At 48.7% G+C, this 20,871-nt stretch overlaps 2 protein-coding genes across 2 annotated transcripts; both read left to right on the top strand.

Moving 5' to 3' along the window:
- The first annotated feature begins 9,417 nt into the window (after positions 1-9,417).
- Positions 9,418-11,751, top strand: LOC131303802 (uncharacterized). The gene is made up of 2 exons (XM_058330836.1): positions 9,418-9,935; positions 11,619-11,751. Exons 1-2 carry the CDS (start codon positions 9,682-9,684, stop codon positions 11,707-11,709), a joined length of 345 nt encoding a protein of 114 aa, XP_058186819.1. The 5' UTR covers positions 9,418-9,681; the 3' UTR covers positions 11,710-11,751.
- A 5,453-nt stretch (positions 11,752-17,204) lies between these two features.
- Positions 17,205-19,960, top strand: LOC131303796 (uncharacterized). The gene is made up of 2 exons (XM_058330827.1): positions 17,205-17,533; positions 19,282-19,960. The coding sequence occupies exons 1-2, from the start codon at positions 17,235-17,237 to the stop codon at positions 19,370-19,372; spliced, it is 390 nt and encodes a 129-aa protein (XP_058186810.1). The 5' UTR covers positions 17,205-17,234; the 3' UTR covers positions 19,373-19,960.
- The last annotated feature ends 911 nt before the right edge of the window (positions 19,961-20,871 follow it).

The following is a 20,871-nucleotide window of genomic DNA, read 5'->3' as shown; positions in this document are numbered from 1 at the left end:
GAGGTTCGCCCATCTTGTTGGACGGAGGCTTGATTTAGAGTGAAGAAGAGAGGAAAACAAGTAGGAGAGGGTGGAGCCACCATAGATCGAAGTACTTCACGTCGGGTTCACCAATTGTGGGGCTCCAATGAACGTGGCTCGCTTCCTCTGGAATTGTTGTTCGTTTGGATCTAACCCCGTTCCCTTGAACCTAACCTGCACCAGGAAGCACGACTAAAGACCACACCAGAGGAGCCCCGGAATGGCCCTCCGGCGTGAGGATGAGAATAATGCAGAGAGAGGAAAGCAAAGGACTAGGGTTTCAAGGGTGGGAGACCATGTACCTTTTAGGGTGACTATCCCTTGGTATTTATAGAGGATTCTTGGCTTGCTCTCCAAGTACGTCTATGCGTCTGACACGCATCGGCTAACGTCACCTATGACGTAGCGGATAAGGCGGTTAGTGTGAGTTGTCATTGGAGACATGGCCGAGCCCAGTTGCCTAGCTCCGGGCCAAGCCTGAGCTTCAAGGGAGCATCGTGGGAGACATGGCCGAGCCCAGTTGCCTAGCTCCGGGCCGAGCCCGAGCCTCGAGGGAGCATCGTGAGCAACATGTCCGAGCCTAGTTGCCTAGCTCCGGGCCGAGCCTAGCTTCGAGGTAGCATTGTGGGCGACATGGCCGAGCCCAGTTGCCTAGCTCCGGGCCGAGCCTAGCTTCGAGGGAGCATTGTGGGCGACATGGCCGAGCCCAGTTGCCTAGCTCCGGGCCGAGCCCGAACTTCGAGGGAGCATCGTGAGCGACATGGCCGAGCCTAGTTGCCTAGCTCCGGGCCAAGCCGAGCTTCGAGGGAGACATGGCCGAGCCTAGTTGCCTAGCTCTGGGCCGAGCCTAGCTTCGAGGGAGCATTGTGGGCGACATGCCCGAGCCCAGTTGCCTAGCTCTGGGCCGAGCCCGAGCTTCGAGGGAGCATCGTGAGCGATATGGCTGAGCCTAGTTGCCTAGCTCCGGGCTAAGCCGAGCTTCGAGGGAGACATGGCCGAACCCAATCGCCTAGCTCCGGGCCGAGCCTAGCTTCGAGGGAGCATTGTGGGCGACATGGCCGAACCTAATTGCCTAGCTCCGGGCTGAGCCGAGCCGAGCTTCGAGGGAGCTTTCATGAGAAACATGGCCAAGCCCAGTGGACTAACTCCGGGATGAGCCGAGCTTCGTGGCCTTCCGCCAAACGTAGCGATTGTGGCCGAACTAGAATATTCAAGCCACTACAGTAGGAAGTCATGGAACAAAGCCCTCCCCCCATGTCGGGTACACCCGGGAGAAGGTCGTTGACACCAACACTCCGACGGATGCCAATGCCAACATTGTCACAGACACCTCCGTTCTCAAACCTGATTCTGATCCACGACCTTCGCCTTCTCCTGGTAATTGCAGGATCCCCTTCATGTTCGCGAGGAACGAGAACTCAACCGGAGCACTTGAATTCAAATCCTTAGCCGTCTTGTCCGAAACCCATGTCTTGACGTTGGCACTCGACCGAGGGAAAATGGCTTTGGCCATTTTTTCTCAGACTGCCTCATCGTGAGGAAAGGAGTTGGTGACCGTCGTGGAAAGAAGCTTTTTCCCATAGAAAATCGAGACCTCCGTGTTATTGTCGAACAAGGGAGAGAAAAAGGTTATCGACAAGTTGAAGGTGATTTCCCCCATGGTAGATATCCAAGACGAAGAGACGTCGTCATCGAGAGACAAGGATGCCAAGTGGACATGGATTTTGGCCTTGTTGCGAAATTCTCCGGTCTAGACCTCGTTGTGGATGTCCATTCGACATCCCTGTCTCTCGATGACGCCTCTCTTCGTCTTGGATATCTACCATTGGGGAAATCACTTTCAACGTGTCGATATCCTTTTTCTCACCTCTGTTCGACAATAACACCAACGTTTCGATTTTCTACTGGAAAAAGCTTCTTTCCACAACGGTCATTGACTCTTTTCCTCACAATGAGGCAGTCCGAGAAAAAATGGGGAAAGCCATTTTCCCTTGGTCGAGCGCCAATGTCAAGACATGGGTTTCGGACAAAATGGCTAAGGATTTCAATTCGAGTGCTCCAGTTGAGTCCTTGTTCCCCGCGAATGCGAAGGGGAGCCTGCAATTGCCGAGAGAAGACGAACGTCGTGGATCAGAATTGGGTTCGAGACGAACGTCATGGATCAGTATTAAGGCTCGGTATGACGATCCACCAAAAAGAGATTGGGGTGATGAAGCATATTACAGGTGACATTTTAGAGTATTAATTTTCTAGCTTCCATGTTGAACACCACCTCCATATGTGTTCCCCTCTTTTGATGGTTTTTGCTGGTGCTACCATGCTATCCACTTCATTTCTTCATTTGCTTGTCTTTTGAAGAAATTTTACTAATCAAAGATGAGGTAAGGATACAATGATTAAAGGGATAAAAGCAGAAACGGCATCACTAATCAAGGATAACATCTGAACTAGGTTGGCACGGCCATATCCTCACAATAATCATATGCCTCACTAGCCCCAACAGACAATAAAGAGACTATCAAATAGAAAATTTGTAGATATTTTGTGTTTTGTAATTGGTCCGAAGGCTGCTTATTCAGGAAAAAGAGCATGACACATCTTTTGTCTATAGTTTGTTTTTTTTTAATATGTATCTTCAAATAATTCAGAAAATATTTTTAAGGTTCAAACTAGACTTCAAATGGCTCATCATTTTGAGATGAGTTATTACAGTTCTTGACAAAAAATTTTAATGAACACCCTAATGAGAATTTATGGAGTCGATAAAACAAAATATTAAATGATCGCAGACATTTTTATTTTCCTGCCGAACGGAATTTTCTTTTTGTCTCTATTCATTTATTTTTTTTGTATTTGTTAGTTTGCGTCAAATTTTTGTAAACTATTGATTCGTCTTGATGAGATTAGTCGGAGAAATGGAAAATTATGACCCAAACTCTATTATTTTGGGAAAAATCCAAAAAAAGGCCAAACAATATTCAAACTTTTCGGAATTTTTCTTGGATTTTATAAAATAATATTTGAGTTCGGGTCATAATTTTATGGTTCTTTCATTTCTCTCGACAAAACGATCCAATAATCCATAAAAAAACTTTGACGCAAAACTAACTAACGCAAAAGAAAATTGAATAACAATAAAAAAAAAAGTGAGGGAAACATTAATTTTGTAAAAGTATAAAATCCCCAAAAGAGGGCCAGGAAAATATTTTAGGTCAACTGAAAGATTCTTTAAAAGTTTTTTTGTGTTGAGATTTTTTCAATGGGTTTCGACTTAAAATGAGATGGGCCAGCTGGTAAGCTTAATTCAGTCCACTAAGTCCTAGAGCCCCCTTTCAAAACCCAAATTCCTTATTGGAAGCCCTGCGCTCCGGCCACGATGGAAGGTATATTAGTCCCGCTTTAAGAAAATCGCAGCCAAAGTGTAAAAAGAAGCGGCCAAGTTTAATAAAGCACGGCCAAAAGAAATAACAAGCGGTACGGAGCAATAACAAGCGGCCAAGTGTAATAACAAGCGGCACGAAGCAATAACAAGCGGCCAAGTGTAATAACAAGCGGCACGAAGCAATAACAAGCGGCCAGGAGCAATAACAAGCGGCCAAAAGTAATAAAAACCGGCCAAGTGTAATAAGAAGCGGCCAAGTGTAATAAAAAGCGGCCAAGTGTAATAAAGCACGGCCAAGAGTAATAACAAGCGGTTCGGAGCAATAACAAGCGGCCAGGAGCAATCAGAAGCGGCCAAGAGTAATAAGAAGCGGCAAAGTGTAATAAGACACGGCCAAGAGGAATAACAAGCGGCCAAGTGTCAAAACAAGCGGCTACGAGTAATACGACGCGGCCAAGATATCCGAAAACAGATCATACACTAAAGCGCGTGTTCCGTAACCACTCTTTAAAAAAGAGCAGACAGATGTCAAAACATGCTGCCAGGAGTAATAAGATGCTGCCAAGATGTCCGAAAATAGATCATACGTACACTAATCACGCTTTTACCAGTAGTAAGCAAGAAGAAAGTGCATGAACGACAACGATTTGAGCTTCATACTTTGTACTGTTCAAGCTATTGTTGAGAGGTGGGACGGAGTTGAAGAACTACGGAGATGTCTGAACAACAATGATTTACTGAAGAAGCCGGGGGGGAGCTGCGATGAAACCGAAGGTTTGATACATGGTTTTGCATCGGGAGATCGATCACACCCTCAAATGCTAGAAATCTATGAACCCGGCCTTGGATGTCATATGTAGGAATGAAATTGTTCTGTTTCCTTTTGAAAGTGCCTCAAGGCCCAAATTTTTTGTTGAAGATTAGTCTCATATACAAATAAATTTGGGCTAACACAAGAACCAATGACTTCTGGAGTTTTTTTTGTTAATCCAAAATTATGGATTCACATTTAGATTTTACATTTTTGAGCATGTTGACATGGAATTCAACGGTTCATTACATCAAAAAAGAATAAATTGAATGCTCTCGAGTAGCAATTCAAATTGCGCCTGAGGCATATTACAAGAAGAGAGAATATGTGGATGCGCCCGGGCGTAACTAAAATACGCCTGGGGAGCGCTCAAATTGTGCCTGAGGCGCATGTGATGCTGCAAATATTTTTAATTTGTCTTTTTACCTCACTTTTTCTTGTTCGAATTGGCAGGAGACTAAAAAAAGGGCAATCCTTTAAACATTATAAGGATTGGTGGGAGACCATGTACCTTTTAGGGCGACTATCCCTTGGTATTTATAAAGGATTATTGGCTTGCTCTCCAAGTACGTCTATGCATCTGACACGCGTCGGCTAACGTCACCCGTGACGTAGCGGATAAGGCGGTTACTGTGAGCTGTCATTGGAGACATGGCCGAGCCCAGTTGCCTAGCTCCGAGCCGAGCCTGAGCTTCAAGGGAGCATCGTGGGAGACATGGCCGAGCCTAGTTGCCTAGCTCCGGGCCGAGCTCGAGCTTCGAGGGAGCATCGTGAGCGACATGGCCGAGCCTAGTTGCCTAGCTCCGGGCCAAGCCGAGCTTCGAGGGAGACATGGCCGAGCCCAGTTGCCTAGCTCCGGGCCGAGCCTAGCTTCGAGGGAGCATTGTGGGCGACATGGCCGAGCCCAATTGCCTAGCTCCGGGCCAAGCTCGAGCTTCGAGGGAGCATCGTGAGCGACATGGCCGAGCCTAGTTGCCTAGCTCCGGGCCAAGCGGAGCTTCAAGGGAGACATGGCCGAGCCCAGTTGCCTAGCTCCGGGCAGAGCCTAGCTTCGAGAGAGCATTGTGGGCGACATGGCCGAGCCCAGTTGCCATGCTCCGGGCCAAGCCCGAGCTTCGAGGGAGCATCGTGAGCGACATGGCCGAGCCTAGTTGCCTAGCTCCGGGCCAAGCCTAGTTTCGAGGGAGACATGGCCGAGCCTAGTCGCCTAGCTCCGGGCCGAGGCTAGCTTCGAGGGAGCATTGTGGGCGACATGGCCTAACCTAATTGCCTAGCTCCGGGCCGAGCCGTGCCGAGCTGAGCTTCGAGGGAGCTTTCATGAGAAACATGGTCGAGCCCGGTGGACTAACTCCGGGATGAGCCGAGCCTCATGGCCTTCTGCCAAACGTAGCGATTGTGGCCGAACTAGAATATTCGGGCCACTACAATAGCCCCTCAACTTCTTCTGCTACAAAGAGTACAGGAGAAGTTGACAATGAGACTTGCCAAATATCAGTGGCTGAACCGTAATGAGTGCCTTTGATGGTGCATGGATCAAACGTCGTGCGGACTTTAGAAAAGCCCCAATGGTTTTGAGAGTTGGCCGACTTGATACGAAGGTCGTTGATGGCGCAAGTGCCGAACAATTGATTGGATTCTAAAAAGCCCTGACGGTTGAGGGTCGGCCAAAGGCCGTTGATGGCGCAAGCACCGAATAATCGATTTGACTCTAAAAAGCCCCGATGGTTGAGAGTTGGCCGAAGGCCGTTGATGGCACAAGCACTGAACAGTCGATTAGACTCTAAAAATCCCCGACGGTTGAGAGTTGGCCAAAGGCCGTTGAGGGTTGGCCGAAGGCCGTTGATGGCGCAAACGCCGTTTGTATAGGTGTGACCAAAGTCATCGTTTAGATGCTCGGCCTATGCCAGTGTGGAGGAATACTTGGGTTGAAATTGTGGTTGTACTCAGTCGTAGAGAGGAACGTCAACTTCAGCATAGGTCGATTGCTTGTTACCATTCGTATGAACGTCGTCTGCGCCAAACCAAACATGACCAAACCTAGCAAACTCAGTCAGTGCCTTGATCGTGTCAGATAAAACTTAGTTGCTCTCGTGGACCTAACGGCTATGTCGCCGAAGTGCGGTAGCCTTGAACACAGAGAGTTGGCGGACGGATATGAAGGCTTTTGATGGAGAAAGTGCCAACCGTTGGATCAACCTTCGTGTTAATTCCGGATCGTAGGTTCTAACGTCAAACTGCTCAATCCGAGCCAAAGCATAAGCCCCAACCGTAGTGTGGGGTTTAGGTTCGACATAATTGTATGTCTTGGGGTGCTTCCTGGTAGTCATGGTGGCTGAAGCGATGGCGGCTGAAATCTCTGAGCCGATCTAAAGATCAATCTTGTACGACGGTGATACACGGGTGTGACTGGAATCAGCGTTGTAGAGGTCGGTCATGCTCGGCCAAGAATTCTTCGTGAGTCTTTTGGCAAATGTACTCCATGTTTTTGAAGATCGGCCTGGATCTCTTTTGAGAAAGGAGATTTAGTGAATTCCTGAGCTGGTGGTGAATCGACTTCGTAGGTCGGTCGTCATAGTTGGACCTTCTGTTTAAGGCTTTTTGTTCGTTGGTTCCCCAAGCGCCGGTGGACGGGAGACCTTTGTTGCCTAAAAGCAATGTTGTCTTTGGCTCTAACGTTCTTGAGGGGTGGGGCGATTTGGTCATCGACCAAAAGACGGTGGTGATCATTGTTTCCTGCTGTTGTTTGAGCATCTTGAACGTATACTAGGGTATCTTCTGCCATGGTGGGTGACCGCTGGATCGCTGGATTGGGGCCAAGAGTGATGGAGCCTAGCTAGTGAGAGAGAGTCGTTGAAGTTCCTCCAATCTCAGAGGGGACCAGAGTGATTGGGGGAGGAGGAGGAGGAAATCTGTCCATCTCGTTGCATGGAGGCTATCTTCCGCCATGGTGGGTGGCCACTAGGTCACGGGATTGAGGCCAGGAGGGATGAAGCTTTGCTCCTGAGAGAGAGTTGTTGAGTTCCTCCGATCTTAGAGGAGACCAGATTGATTGGGGGAGGAGGAGGAGGTTCGCCCATCTTGTTGGACGGAGGCTTGATTTAGAGTGAAGAAGAGAGGAAAACGAGTAGGAGAGGGTGGAGCCACCATACATCAAAGTACTTCACGTCGGGTTCACCAATTGTGGGGCTCCAATGAACGTGGCTCGCTTCTTCTGGAATTGTTGTTCGTTTGGATCTAACCCCGTTCCCTTGAACCTAACCTGCACCACGAAGCACGACTAAAGACCACACCGGAGGAGCCCCAGAATGGCCCTCTGGCCTTGAGGAGAAGAATAATGCAGAGAGAGAAAAGCAAAGGACTAGGGTTTCCAGGGTGGGAGACCATGTACCTTTTAGGGCGACTATCCCTTGGTATTTATAGAGGATTCTTGGCTTGCTCTCCAACTACGTCTATGCGTTTGATTCTCGCCGGCTAACGTCACCCGTGACGTAGCGGATAAGGCGGTTAGTGTGAGCTGTCATTGGAGACCTGGCCGAGCCCAGTTGTCTAGCTCCGGGCCGAGCCTGAGCTTCAAGGGAGCATCGTGGGAGACATGGCCGAGCCCAGTTGCCTAGCTCCGGGCCGAGCCTAGCTTCGAGGGAACAACGTGGGCGACATGGCCGAGCCCAGTTGCCTAGCTCCGGGCCGAGCCTGAGCTTCGAGGGAGCATCATGAGCGACATGGCCGAGCCTAGTTGCCTAGCTCCAGGCCAAGCCGAGCTTCGAGGGAGACATGGCCGAGCACAGTTGCCTAGCTCCGGGCTGAGCCTAGCTTCGAGCGACCATTATGGGCGACATGGGCGAGCCTAGTTGCCTCGCTCCAGGCTGAGCCCGAGCTTTGAGGGAGCATCGTGAGCGACATGGCCGAGCCTAGTTGCCTAGCTCCGGGCCAAGTCGAGCTTCGACGGAGACATGGCTGAGCCCAGTTGCCTAGCTCCGGGCCGAGCCTAGCTTCGAGGGAGCATCGTGGGCGACATGTTCGAGCCCAGTTGCCAAGCTCCGGGCCGAGCCCGAGCTTTGAGGGAGCATCGTGAGCGACATGGCCGAGCCTAGTTGCCTAGCTCTGGGCCAAACGGAGCTTCAAGGGAGACATGGCCGAGCCTAGTTGCCTAGCTCCGGGCCGAGCCTAGCTTCGAGGGAGCATCGTGGGCGACATGGCCGAGCCCAGATGCCTAGCTCCGGGCCGAGCCCGAGCTTCGAGGGAGCATCATGAGCGACATGGCCGAGCCTAGTTGCCTAGCTCCGGGCCAAGCCGAGCTTCGAGGGAGACATGGCCGAGCACAGTTTCCTAGCTCCGGGCAGAGCCTAGCTTCGAGGGAGCATTTTGGGCGACATGGCCGAGCCCAGTTGCCTAGCTCCAGGCTGAGCCCGAGCTTTGAGGGAGCATCATGAGCGACATGGCCGAGCCTGGTTGCCTAGCTCCGGGCCAAGCCGAGCTTCGAGGGAGACATGGCTGAGCCCAGTCGCCTAGCTCTGGGTCGAGCCTAGCTTCGAGGGAGCATTGTGGGCGACATGGCCGAACCTAATTGCCTAGCTCCGGGCTGAGCCGAGCCGAGCTTTTAGGGAGCTTTCTTGAGAAACATGGCCGAGCCCAGTGGACTAACTCTGGGATGAGCCGAGCCTCGTGGCATTCTGCCAAACGTAGCGATTGTGGCCGAACTGGAATATTCAGGCCACTACAGTATGAAGTCATGGAACAGAGCCCTCCCCCCATGTCGGGTACACCCGAGAGAAGGTCATTGACACCAACACTCCGACGGATGCCAGTGCCAACATTGTCGCAGACACCTCCGTTCTCAAACCCGATTCTGATCCATGGCGTTTGCCTTCTCTTGGTAATTGCAGGATCCCCTTCGTCTTCGCGAGGAACGAGAACTCAACCGGAGCACTTGAATTCAAATCCTTAGCCGTCTTGTCCGAAACCCATGTCTTGACGTTGGCACTCGACTGAGGGAATATGGCTTTGGCCATTTTTTCTCAAACTGCCTCATCGTGAGGAAAGGAGTTGGTGACCGTCGTGGAAAGAAGCTTTTTCCCATAAAAAATCGAGACCTCTGTGTTATTGTCGAACAAGGGAGAGAAAAAGGTTATCGACAAGTTGAAGGTGATTTCACCCATGGTAGATATCCAAGACGAAGAGACGTCGTCATCGAGAGACAGGGATGCCAAGTGGACGTGGATTTTGGCCTTGTTGCGAAATTCTCCGGTCTAGACCTCGTTGTGGATGCCCATTCGACATCCCTGTCTCTCGATGACGCCTCTCTTCGTCTTGGATATCTACCATTGGGGAAATCACTTTCAACGTGTCGATATCCTTTTTCTCACCTCTGTTCGACAATAACACCAACGTTTCGATTTTCTACTGCAAAAAGCTTCTTTCCACAACGGTCATTTACTCTTTTCCTCACGATGAGGCAGTCCGAGAAAAAATGGGGAAAGCCATTTTCCCTTGGTCGAGCGCCAATGTCAAGACATGGGTTTCGGACAAAATGGCTAAGGATTTCAATTCGAGTGCTCCAGTTGAGTCCTTGTTCCCCGCGAATGCGATGGGGAGCCTTCAATTGCCGAGAGAAGACGAACGTCGTGGATCAGAATTGGGTTCGAGACGAACGTCGTGGATCAGTATTAAGGCTCGGTATGACGATCCACCGAAAAGAGATTGGGGTGATGAAGCATATTACAGGTGACATTTTAGAGTATTAATTTTCTAGCTTCCATGTTGAACACCACCTCCATATGTGTTCCCCTCTTTCGATGGTATTTGCTGGTGCTACCGTGCTATCCACTTCATTTCTTCATTTTCTTGTCTTTTGAAGAAATTTTACTAATCAAAGATGAGGTAAGGATACAATGATTAAAGGGATAAGAGCAGAAACGGCATCACTAATCAAGGATAACATCTGAACTAGGTTGGCACGGCCATATCCTCACAATAATCATATGCCTCACTAGCCCCAACAGACGATAAAGAGACTATCAAATAGAAAATTTGTACATATTTTGTGTTCTGTAATTGGTCCGAAGGCTGCTTATTCAGGAAAAAGAGCGTGACACATCTTTTGTCTATAGTTTGTTTTTTTTTTAATATGTATCTTCAAATAATTCAGAAAATATTTTTAAGGTTCAAACTAGACTTAAAATGGCTCATCATTTTGAGATGAGTTATTACAGTTCTTGACAAAAAAATTTAATGAACACCCTAACGAGAATTTATGGAGTCGATAAAACAAAATATTAAATGATCGCACACATTTTTATTTTCCTGCCGAACGGAATTTTCTTTTTGTCTCTATTCATTTATTTTTTTTTGTATTTGTTAGTTTGCGTCAAATTTTTGTAAACTATTGATTCGTCTTGACGAGATGAGTCGGAGAAATGGAAAATTATGACCCAAACTCTATTATTTTGGGAAAAATCCAAAAAAAGGGCAAACAATATTCAAACATTTCGGAATTTTTCTTGAATTTTATAAAATAATATTTGAGTTCGGGTCATAATTTTATGGTTCTTTCATTCCTCTCGACGAAACGATCCAATAATCCATAAAAAAACTTCGACGCAAAACTAACTAACGCAAAAGAAAATTGAATAACATTAAAAAAAAAGTGTGGGAAACATTAATTTTGTAAAAGTATAAAATACCCAAAAGAGAGCCAGGAAAATATTTTAGGTCAACTGAAAGATTCTTTAAAATTTTTTTCTGTTGAGATTTTTTCAATGCGTTTCGGCTAAAAATGAGGTGGGCCAGCTGGTAAGCCTAATTCAGTCCACTAAGTCCTAGAGCCCCCCTTCAAAACCCAAATTCCTCATTGGAAGCCCTGCGCTCCGGCCACGATGGCAGGTATATAAGTCCCGCTTTAAGAAAATCGCAGCCAAAGTGTAAAAAGAAGTGGCCAAGTTTAATAAAGCACGGCCAAAAGAAATAACAAGCGGTACGGAGCAACAAGAAGCGGCCAAAAGCAATAAGAAGTGGCCAAGAGCAATAAAAAGCGGCCAAGTGTAATAACAAGCGGCACGGAGCAATAACAAGCGGCCAAGAGAAATAACAAGCGGCTAAAAGTAATAAAAACCGGCCAAGTGTAATTAAAAGCGGCCAAGTGTAATAAACCACGGCCAAGAGTAATAACAAGCGGTTCAGAGTAATAACAAGCGGCCAGAAGCAATCAGAAGCGGCCAAGAGTAATAAGAAGCGGCAAAGTGTAATAAGACACGGCCAAGAGGAATAACAAGCGGCCAAGTGTAAAAAACAAGCGGCTACGAGTAATACGACGCGGCCAAAATATCCGAAAACAGATCATACACTAAAGCGCGTGTTCCGTAACCACTCTATAAAAAAGAGCGGACAGATGTCAAAACATGCTGCCAGGAGTAATAAGATGCTGCCAAGATGTCCGAAAATAGATCATACGTACACTAATCACGCTTTTACCAGTAGTAAGCAAGAAGAAAGTGCATGAACGACGACGATTTGAGCTTCATACTTTGTACTGTTCAAGCTATTGTTGAGTGGTGGGACGGAGTTGAAGAACTACGGAGATGTGTGAACAACAATGATTTACTGAAGAAGCCGGGGCGGAGCTGCGATGAAACCGAAGGTTTGATCCATGGTTTTGCATCCGGAGATCGATCACACGCTCAAATGCTAGAAATCTATGAACCCGGCCTTGGATGTCATATGTAGGAATGAAATTGTTCTGTTTCCTTTTGAAAGTGCCTCGAGGCCCAAATTTTTTGTTCAAGATTTGTCTCATATACAAACAAATTTGGGCTAACACAAGAACCAATGACTTCTGGAGTTTTTTTTGTTGATCCAAAATTATGGATTCACATTTAGATTTTACATTTTTGAGCATGTTGACATGGAATTCAACGGTTCATTACATCAAAAAAGAATAAATTGAATGCTCTCGAGTAGCAATTCAAGTTGCGCCTGAGGCATATTACAAGAAGAGAGAATATGTGGATGCGCCCGGGCGCAACTTAAATACGCCTGGGGAGCGCTCAAATTGTGCCTGAGGCGCATGTGATGCTGCAAATATTTTTAATTTGTATTTTTACCTCACTTTTTCTTGTTCGAATTGGCAAGAGACTAAAAAAAAGGCAATCCTTTAAACATTATAAGGATTGGTGGCAGACCATGTACCTTTTAGGGCGACTATCCCTTGGTATTTATAAAGGATTATTGGCTTGCTCTCCAAGTACGTCTATGCGTCTGACACGCGTCGGCTAACGTCACCCGTGACGTAGCGGATAAGGCGGTTACTGTGAGCTGTCATTGGAGACATGGCCGAGCCCAGTTGCCTAGCTCCGGGCCGAGCCTGAGCTTAAAGGGAGCATCGTGGGAGACATGGCCGAGCCCAATTGCCTGGCTCCGGGCCGAACCCGAGCTTCGAGGGAGCATCGTGAGCGACATGGCCGAGCCTAGTTGCCTAGCTTCGGGCCAAGCCGAGCTTCGAGGGAGACATGGCCGAGCCCATTTGCCTAGCTCCGGGCCGAGCCTAGCTTCGAGGGAGCAACGTGGGAGACATGGTCGAGCCCAGTTGCCTAGCTCCGGGCCGAGCCCGAGCTTCAGGGGAACATCGTGAGCGACGTGGCCGAGCCTAGTTGCCTAGCTCCGGGCCAAGCCGAGTTTCGAGGGAGACATGGCCGAGCCCAGTTGCCTAGCTCCGGGCCGAGCCTAGTTTCGAGGGAGCATTGTGGGCGACATGGCCGAGCCCAGTTGCCTAGCTCCGGGCGAAGCCCGAGCTTCAAGGGAGCATCGTGAGAGACATGGCCGAGCCTAGTTGCCTAACTTCGGACCAAGCCGAGCTTCGAGGGAGACATGGCCGAGCCCAGTCGCCTAGCTCCGGGCCGAGCCTAGCTTCGAGGGAGCATTGTGGGCGACATGGCCGAGCCCAGTTTCCTAGCTCCGGGCCAAGCCCGAGCTTCGAGGGAGCATCGTGAGCGACATGGCCGAGCCTAGTTTCCTAGCTCCGGGCCAAGCCGAGCTTCGAGGGAGACATGGCCGAGCCCAATCGCCTAGCTCCGGGCCGAGCCTAGCTTCGAGGGAGCATTGTGGGTGACATGGCCGAACCTAATTGCGTAGCTCCGGGCCGAACCGAGCCGAGCTTCGAGGGAGCTTTCATGAGAAACATGGCCAAGCCCAGTGGACTAACTCCGGGATGAGCCGAGCTTCGTGGCATTCCGCCAAACGTAGCGATTGTGGCCGAACTAGAATATTATGGCCACTACAATAGCCCCTCAACTTCTTCTGCTACAAAGAGTACAGGAGAAGTTGACAATGAGACTTGCCGAATATCAGTGGCTGAACCGTAATGAGAACCTTTGATGGTGCATGGATCAAACGTCGTGCGGACTCCAGAAAAGCCCCAATGGTTTTGAGAGTTGGCCGACTTGATACGAAGGTCGTTGATGGCGCAAGTGCTGAACAATTGATTGGATTCTAAAAAGCCGTGACGGTTGAGGGTTGGCCAAAGGCTGTTGATGGCGCAAGCACCGAATAATCGATTGGACTCTATAAAGCCCCGATGGTTGAGAGTTGGCCGAAGGCCGTTGATGGCGCAAGCACCGAACAGTCGATTAGACTCTAAAAAGCCCCGACGGTTGAGAGTTGGCCGAAGGCCGTTGAGGGTTGGCCGAAGGCCGTTGATGGCGCAAACGCCGTTTGTATAGGTGTGACCAAAGTCATCGTTTAGATGCTCGGCCTATGCCGATGTGGAGGAATACTTGGGTTGAAATTGTGGTTGTACTCAGCCGTAGAGAGGAACGTCAACTTCAGCATAAGTCGAATGCTTGTAACCATTCGTATGAACGTCGTCTGCGCCGAACCAAACATGACCAAACCTAGCAAACTCGGTCAGTGCCTTGATCGTGTCAGATAAAACTTAGTTGCTCTCGTGGACCTAACGGCTATGTCGCGGAAGTGCGGTAGCCTTGAACATAGAGAGTTGGCGGACGGATATGAAGGCTTTTGATGGAGAAAGTGCCAACCGTTGGATCAACTTTCAAGTTGATTCTGGATCGTAGGTTCTAACGTCAAACTGCTCAATCCGAGCCAAAGCATAACCCCCAACCGTAGTGTTGGGTTTAGGTTCGACATAATTGTATGTCTTGGGGTGCTTCTTGGTTGTCATGGTGGCCGAAGCGATGGCGGCTGAAATCTCTGAGCCGAACTAAAGATCAATCTTGTACGACGGTGATACACGGGTGTGACTGGAATCAGCGTTGAAAAGGTCGGTCATGCTCGGCCTAGAATTCTTCATGAGTCTTTTGGCAAATGTACTCAATGTTTTTGAAGATCGGCCTGGATCTCTTTTGAGAAAGGAGATTTAGTGAATTCCTGAGCTGGTGGTGAATCGACTTCGTAGGTCGGTCGTCACAGTTAGACCTTCTGTTTATGGCTCTTTGTTCGTTGGTTCCCCAAGCGCTGGTGGACCGGAGACTGTGGTTGCCTAAAAGCAACGTTGTCTTTGGCTCTAACGTTCTTGTGGGGTGGGGCGATTTGGTCATCGACCAAAGCCGGTGGTGATCATTGTTTCTTGCTGTTGTTTGAGCATCTTGAACATATACTAGGGTATCTTCTGCCATGGTGGGTAACCGCTGGGTCACCGGATTGGGGCCAAGAGTGATAGAGCCTGGCTAGTGAGAAAGAGTTGTTGAAGTTCCTCCGATCTCAGAGGGGACCAGACTAATTGGGGGAGGAGGAGGAGGAAGTCCGTCCATCTCGTTGGATGGAGGCTATCTTCCACCATGGTGGGTGGCCGCTGGGTCACGGGATTGAGGCCAGGAGGGATGAAGCTTGGCTCCTGAGAGAGAGTTATTGAGTTCCTCCGATCTTAGAGGAGACCAGATTGATTGGGGGAGGAGGAGGAGGTTCGCCCATCCTTTTGGACCGAGGCTTGATTTAGAGCGAAGAAGAGAGGAAAACGAGTAGGAGAGGGTGGAGCCACCATAGATCGAAGTACTCCACGTCGGGTTCAAAAATTGTGGGGCTCCAATGAACGTGGCTCGCTTCCTCTGGAATTGTTGTTCGTTTGGATCAAACCCCGTTCCCTTGAACCTAACCTGCACCACGAAGCACAACTAAAGACCACACCGGAGGAGCCCCGGAATGGCCCTCCGGCGTGAGGATGAGAATAATGCAGAGAGAGGAAAGCAAAGGACTAGGGTTTCGAGGGTGGGAGACCATGTACCTTTTAGGGCGACTATCCCTTGGTATTTATAGAGGATTCTTGGCTTGCTCTCCAAGTACGTCTATGCGTCTGACACGCGTCGGCTAACGTCACCCGTGACGTAGCGGATAAGGCGGTTAGTGTGAGCTGTCATTAGAGACATGGCCGAGCCCAGTTGCCTAGCTCCGGGCCGAGCCTGAGCTTCAAGGGAGCATCGTGGGAGACATGGTCGAGCCCAGTTGCCTAGCTCCGGGCCGAGCCCGAGCTTCGAGGGAGCATCGTGAGCGACATGGCCGAGCCTAGTGGCCTAGTGCCGGGCCAAGCCGAGCTTCGAGGGAGACATGGCCAGCCCAAATGCCTAGCTCTGGGCCGAGCCTAGCTTCGAGGGAGCATCCTGGGAGACATGGGCGAGCCCAGTTGCCTAGCTCCGGGCCGAGCCCAAGCTTCGAGGGAGCATCGTGGGCGACATGGCCGAGCCTAGTTGCCTTGCTCCGGGCCAAGCCGAGCTTCGAGGGAGACATGGCCGAGCCCAGTTGCCTAGCTCAAGGCCGAGCCTAGCTTCGAGGGAGCATCGTGAGCGACATGGCCGAGCCTAGTTGCCTAGCTCCGGGCCAAGCCGAGCTTCGAGGGAGACATGGGCGCGCCCAGTTGCCTAGCTCCGGGCCGAGCCTAGCTTCGAGGGAGCATCGTGGGAGACATGGCCGAGCCCAGTTGCCTAGCTCCGGGCCGAGCCTAGCTTCGTGGGAGCATTGTGGGCGACATGGCCGAGCCCAGTTTCCTAGCTCCGTGCCGAGCCCGAGCTTCGAGGGAGCATCGTGAGAGACATGGCCGAGCCTAGTTGCCTAGCTCCAGGCCAAGCCGAGCTTCGAGGGAGACATGGCCGAGCCCAGTCGCCTAGCTCCGGGCCGATCTTAGCTTCGAGGGAGCATTGTGGGCGACATGGCCGAACCTAATTGCCTAGCTCCGGGCCGAGCCGAGTCGAGCTTCGAGGGAGCTTTCACGAGAAACATGGCCGAGCCCAGTGGACTAACTCCGGGATGAGCCGAGCCTCGTGGCCTTCCACCAAACGTAGCGATTGTGGCCGAACTAGAATATTCGGGCCACTACAGTATGAAGTCATGGAACAGAGCTTTCCCCCCATTACGGGTACACCCGGGAGAAGGTCATTGACACCAACACTCCGACGGATGCCAATGCCATCATTGTCACAGACACCTCTGTTCTCAAACCCAATTCTGATCCACGACGTTCGCCTTCTCCTGGTAATTGCAGGATCCCCTTCGTGTTCGCGAGGAACGAGAACTCAACCAGAGCACTTGAATTCAAATCCTTAGCCGTCTTGTCCGAAACCCATGTCTTGACGTTGGCACTCGATCGAGGGAAAATGGCTTTGGTCATTTTTTCTCAGACTGCCTCATCGTGAGGAAAGGAGTTGGCGACCGTCGTGGAAAAAAGCTTTTTCCCATAGAAAATCGAGACCTCTGTGTTATTGTCGAACAAGGGAGAGAAAAAGGTTATCGACAAGTTGAAGGTGATTTCCCCCATCGTAGATATCCAAGACGAAGAGACGTCGTCATCGAGAGACAGGGATGCCAAGTGGACGTGGATTTTGGCCTTGTTGCGAAATTCTCCCGTCTAGACCTCGTTGTGGACGTCCATTCGGCATCCCTGTCTCTCGATGACGCCTCTCTTCGTCTTGGATATCTACGATTGGGGAAATCACTTTCAACGTGTCCATATCCTTTTTCTCACCTCTGTTCGACAATAACACCAACGTTTCGATTTTCTACTGCAAAAAGCTTCTTTCCACAATGGTCATTGACACTTTTCCTCACGATGAGGCAGTCCGAGAAAAAATGGGGAAAGCCAATTTCCCTTGGTCCAGCGCCAATGTCAAGACATGGGTTTCGGACAAAATGGCTAAGGATTTCAATTCGAGTGCTCCAGTTGAGTCCTTGTTCCCCGCGAATGCGATGGGGATCCTGCAATTGCTGAGAGAAGACGAACGTCGTGGATCAGAATTGGGTTCGAGACGAACGTCGTGGATCAGTATTAAGGCTCGGTATGACGATCCACCGAAAAGAGATTGGGGTGATGAAGCGTATTACAGGTGACATTTTAGAGTTTTAATTTTCTAGCTTCCATGTTGAACACCACCTCCATATGTGTTCCCTCTTTTGATGGTTTTTGCTGGTGCTACCGTGCTATCCACTTCATTTCTTCATTTTCTTGTCTTTTGAAGAAATTTTACTAATCAAAGATGAGGTAAGGATACAATGATTAAAGGGATAACAGCAAAAACGACATCACTAATCAAGGATAACATCTGAACTAGGTTGGCACAGCCGTATCCTCACAATAATCATATGCCTCACTAGCCCCAACAGACGATAAAGAGACTATCAAATAGAAAATTTGTACATATTTTGTGTTCTGTAATTGGTCCGAAGGCTGCTTATTCAGGAAAAAGAGCGTGACACATCTTTTGTCTATAGTTTGTTTTTTTTTAATATGTATCTTCAAATAATTCAGAAAATATTTTTAAGGTTCAAACGAGACTTAAAATGGCTCAGTATTTTCAGATGAGTTATTACAGTTCTTGACAAAAAATTTTAATGAACACCCTAACGAGAATTTATGGAGTCGATAAAACCAAATATTAAATGATCGCAAACATTTTTATTTTCCTGCCGAACAGAATTTTCTTTGTCTCTATTCATTTTTTTTTTTTTTGTATTTGTTAGTTTGCGTCAAATTTTTGTAAACTATTGATTCGTCTTGACGAGATGAGTCGGAGAAATGGAAAATTATGACCCAAACTCTATTATTTTGGGAAAAATCCAAAAAAAGGCCAAACAATATTCAAACTTTTCAGAATTTTTCTTGGATTTTATAAAATAATATTTGAGTTCGGGTCATAATTTTATGGTTCTTTAATTTCCCTCGACGAAATGATCCAATAATCCATAAAAAAACTTTAACGCAAAACTAACTAACACAAAAGAAAATTGAATAACAGTAAAAAAAAATGAGGGAAACATTAATTTTGTAAAAGTATAAAATCCCCAAAAGAGAGCCAAGAAAATATTTTAGGTCAACTGAAAGACTCTTTAAAAGTTTTTTTGTGTTGAGATTTTTTCAATGGGTTTCGGCTTAAAATGAGATGGGCCAGCTGGTAACCTTAATTCAGTCCACTAAGTCCTAGAGCCCCCCTTCAAAACCCAAATTCCTTATTGGAAGCCCTGCGCTCCGGCCACAATGGCAGGTATATTAGTCCCGCTTTAAGAAAATCGCAGCCAAAGTGTAAAAAGAAGCGGCCAAGTTTAATAAAGCACGGCCAAAAGAAATAACAAGCGGTACGGAGAAATAAGAAGCGGCCAAGAGCAATAAGAAGTGGCCAAGTGTAATAAGTAGCGGCCAAGTGTAATAACAAGCGGCTCGGAGCAATAACAAGCGGGTCGGAGCAATAACAAGCGGCCAGGAGCAATAACAAGCGGGCAAGAGTAATAGGAGCAATAACAAGCGGCCAGGAGCAATAACAAGCGGCCAAGAGTAATAAAAAGCAGCCAAGTGTAATAAAAAGCGGCCAAGTGTAATAAAGCACGGCCAAGAGTAATAACAAGCGGTTCTGAGCAATAACAAGCGGCCAGGAGCAATCAGAAGCGGCCAAGAGTAATAAGAAGCGGCAAAGTGTAATAAGACACGGCCAAGAGGAATAACAAGCGGCCAAGTGTCAAAACAAGCGGCTACGAGTAATACGACGCGGCCAAGATATCCGAAAACAGATCATACACTAAAGCGCGTGTTCCGTAACCACTTTTTAAAAAAGAGCGGACAGATGTCAAAACATGCTGCCAGGAGTAATAAGATGCTGCCAAGATGTCCGAAAATAGATCATACGTACACTAATCACGCTTTTACCAGTAGTAAGCAAGAAAAAAGTGCATGAACGACAACGATTTGAGCTTCATACTTTGTACTGTTCAAGCTACTGTTGAGAGGTGGGACGGAGTTGAAGAACTACGGAGATGTATGAACAACAATGATTTACTGAAGAAGCCGGGGTGGAGCTGCGATGAAACCGAAGGTTTGATCCATGGTTTTGCATCTGGAGATCGATCACACCCTCAAATGCTAGAAATCTATGAACCCGGCCTTGGATGTCATATGTAGGAATGAAATTGTTCTGTTTCCTTTTGAAAGTGCCTCGAGGCCCAAATTTTTTGTTCAAGATTTGTCTCATAGACAAATAAATTTGGGCTAACACAAGAACCAATGACTTCTGGAGTTTTTTTTGTTGATCCAAAATTATGGATTCACATTTAGATTTTACATTTTTGAGCATGTTGACATGGAATTCAACGGTTCATTACATCAAAAAAGAATAAATTGAATGCTCTCGAGTAGCAATTCAAATTGCGCCTGAGGCATATTACAAGAAGAGAGAATATGTGGATGCGCCCGGGCGCAACTTAAATACGACTGGGGAGCGCTCAAATTGTGCCTGAGGCGCATGTGATGCTGCAAATATTTTTAATTTGTCTTTTTACCTCACTTTTTCTTGTTCGAATTGGCAGGAGACTAAAAAAAAGGCAATCCTTTAAACATTATAAGGATTGGTGGGAGACCATGTACCTTTTAGGGCGACTGTCCCATGGTATTTATAGAGGATTCTTGGCTTCCTCTCCAAGTACGTCTATGCGTCTGACACGCGTCGGCTAACGTCATCCGTGACGTAGCGGATAAGGCGATTAGTGTGAGCTGTCATTAGAGACATGGCCGAGCCCAGTTGCCTAGCTCCGGGCCGAGCCTGAGCTTCAAGGAAGCATCGTGGGTGACATGGCCGAGCCCAGTTGCCTAGCTCCGGGCCGAGCCCGAGCTTCGAGGGAGCATCGTGAGCGACATGGCCGAGTCTAATTGCCTAGCTCCGGGCAAAGCCGAACTTCGAGGGAGACATGGCCGAGCCCAGTCGCCTAGCTCTGGGCCGAGCCTAGCTTCGAGGGAGGATTGTGGGCGACATGGCCGAACCTAATTACCTAGCTCCGGGCCGAGCGGAGCCGAGCTTCGAGGGAGCTTTCATGAGAAACGTGGCCGAGCCCAGGGGACTAACTCCGGGATGAGCCGAGCCTCGTGGCCTTCCGCCAAACGTAGCGATTGTGGCCGAACTAGAATATTCGGGCCACTACAATAGCCCCTCAACTTCTTCTGCTACAAAGAGTACATGAGAAGTTGACAATGAGACTTGCCGAATATCAGTGGTTGAATCGTAATGAGAGCCTTTGATGGTGCATGGATCAAACGTCGTGTGGACTCTAGAAAAACCCCAATGGTTTTGAGAGTTGGCCAACTTGATACGAAGGTCGTTGATGGCGCAAGTGCCGAACAATTGATTGGATTCTAAAAAGCCCTGACGGTTGAGGGTTGGCCAAAGGCCGTTGATGGCGCAAG

Source organism: Rhododendron vialii, chromosome 1a, assembly GCF_030253575.1.
Source record: "Rhododendron vialii isolate Sample 1 chromosome 1a, ASM3025357v1".
Lineage (NCBI taxonomy): Eukaryota > Viridiplantae > Streptophyta > Magnoliopsida > Ericales > Ericaceae > Rhododendron > Rhododendron vialii.
The sequence above is the reverse complement of the archived record's forward strand: the minus strand, read 5'-3'. Positions and strand labels throughout refer to the sequence as shown.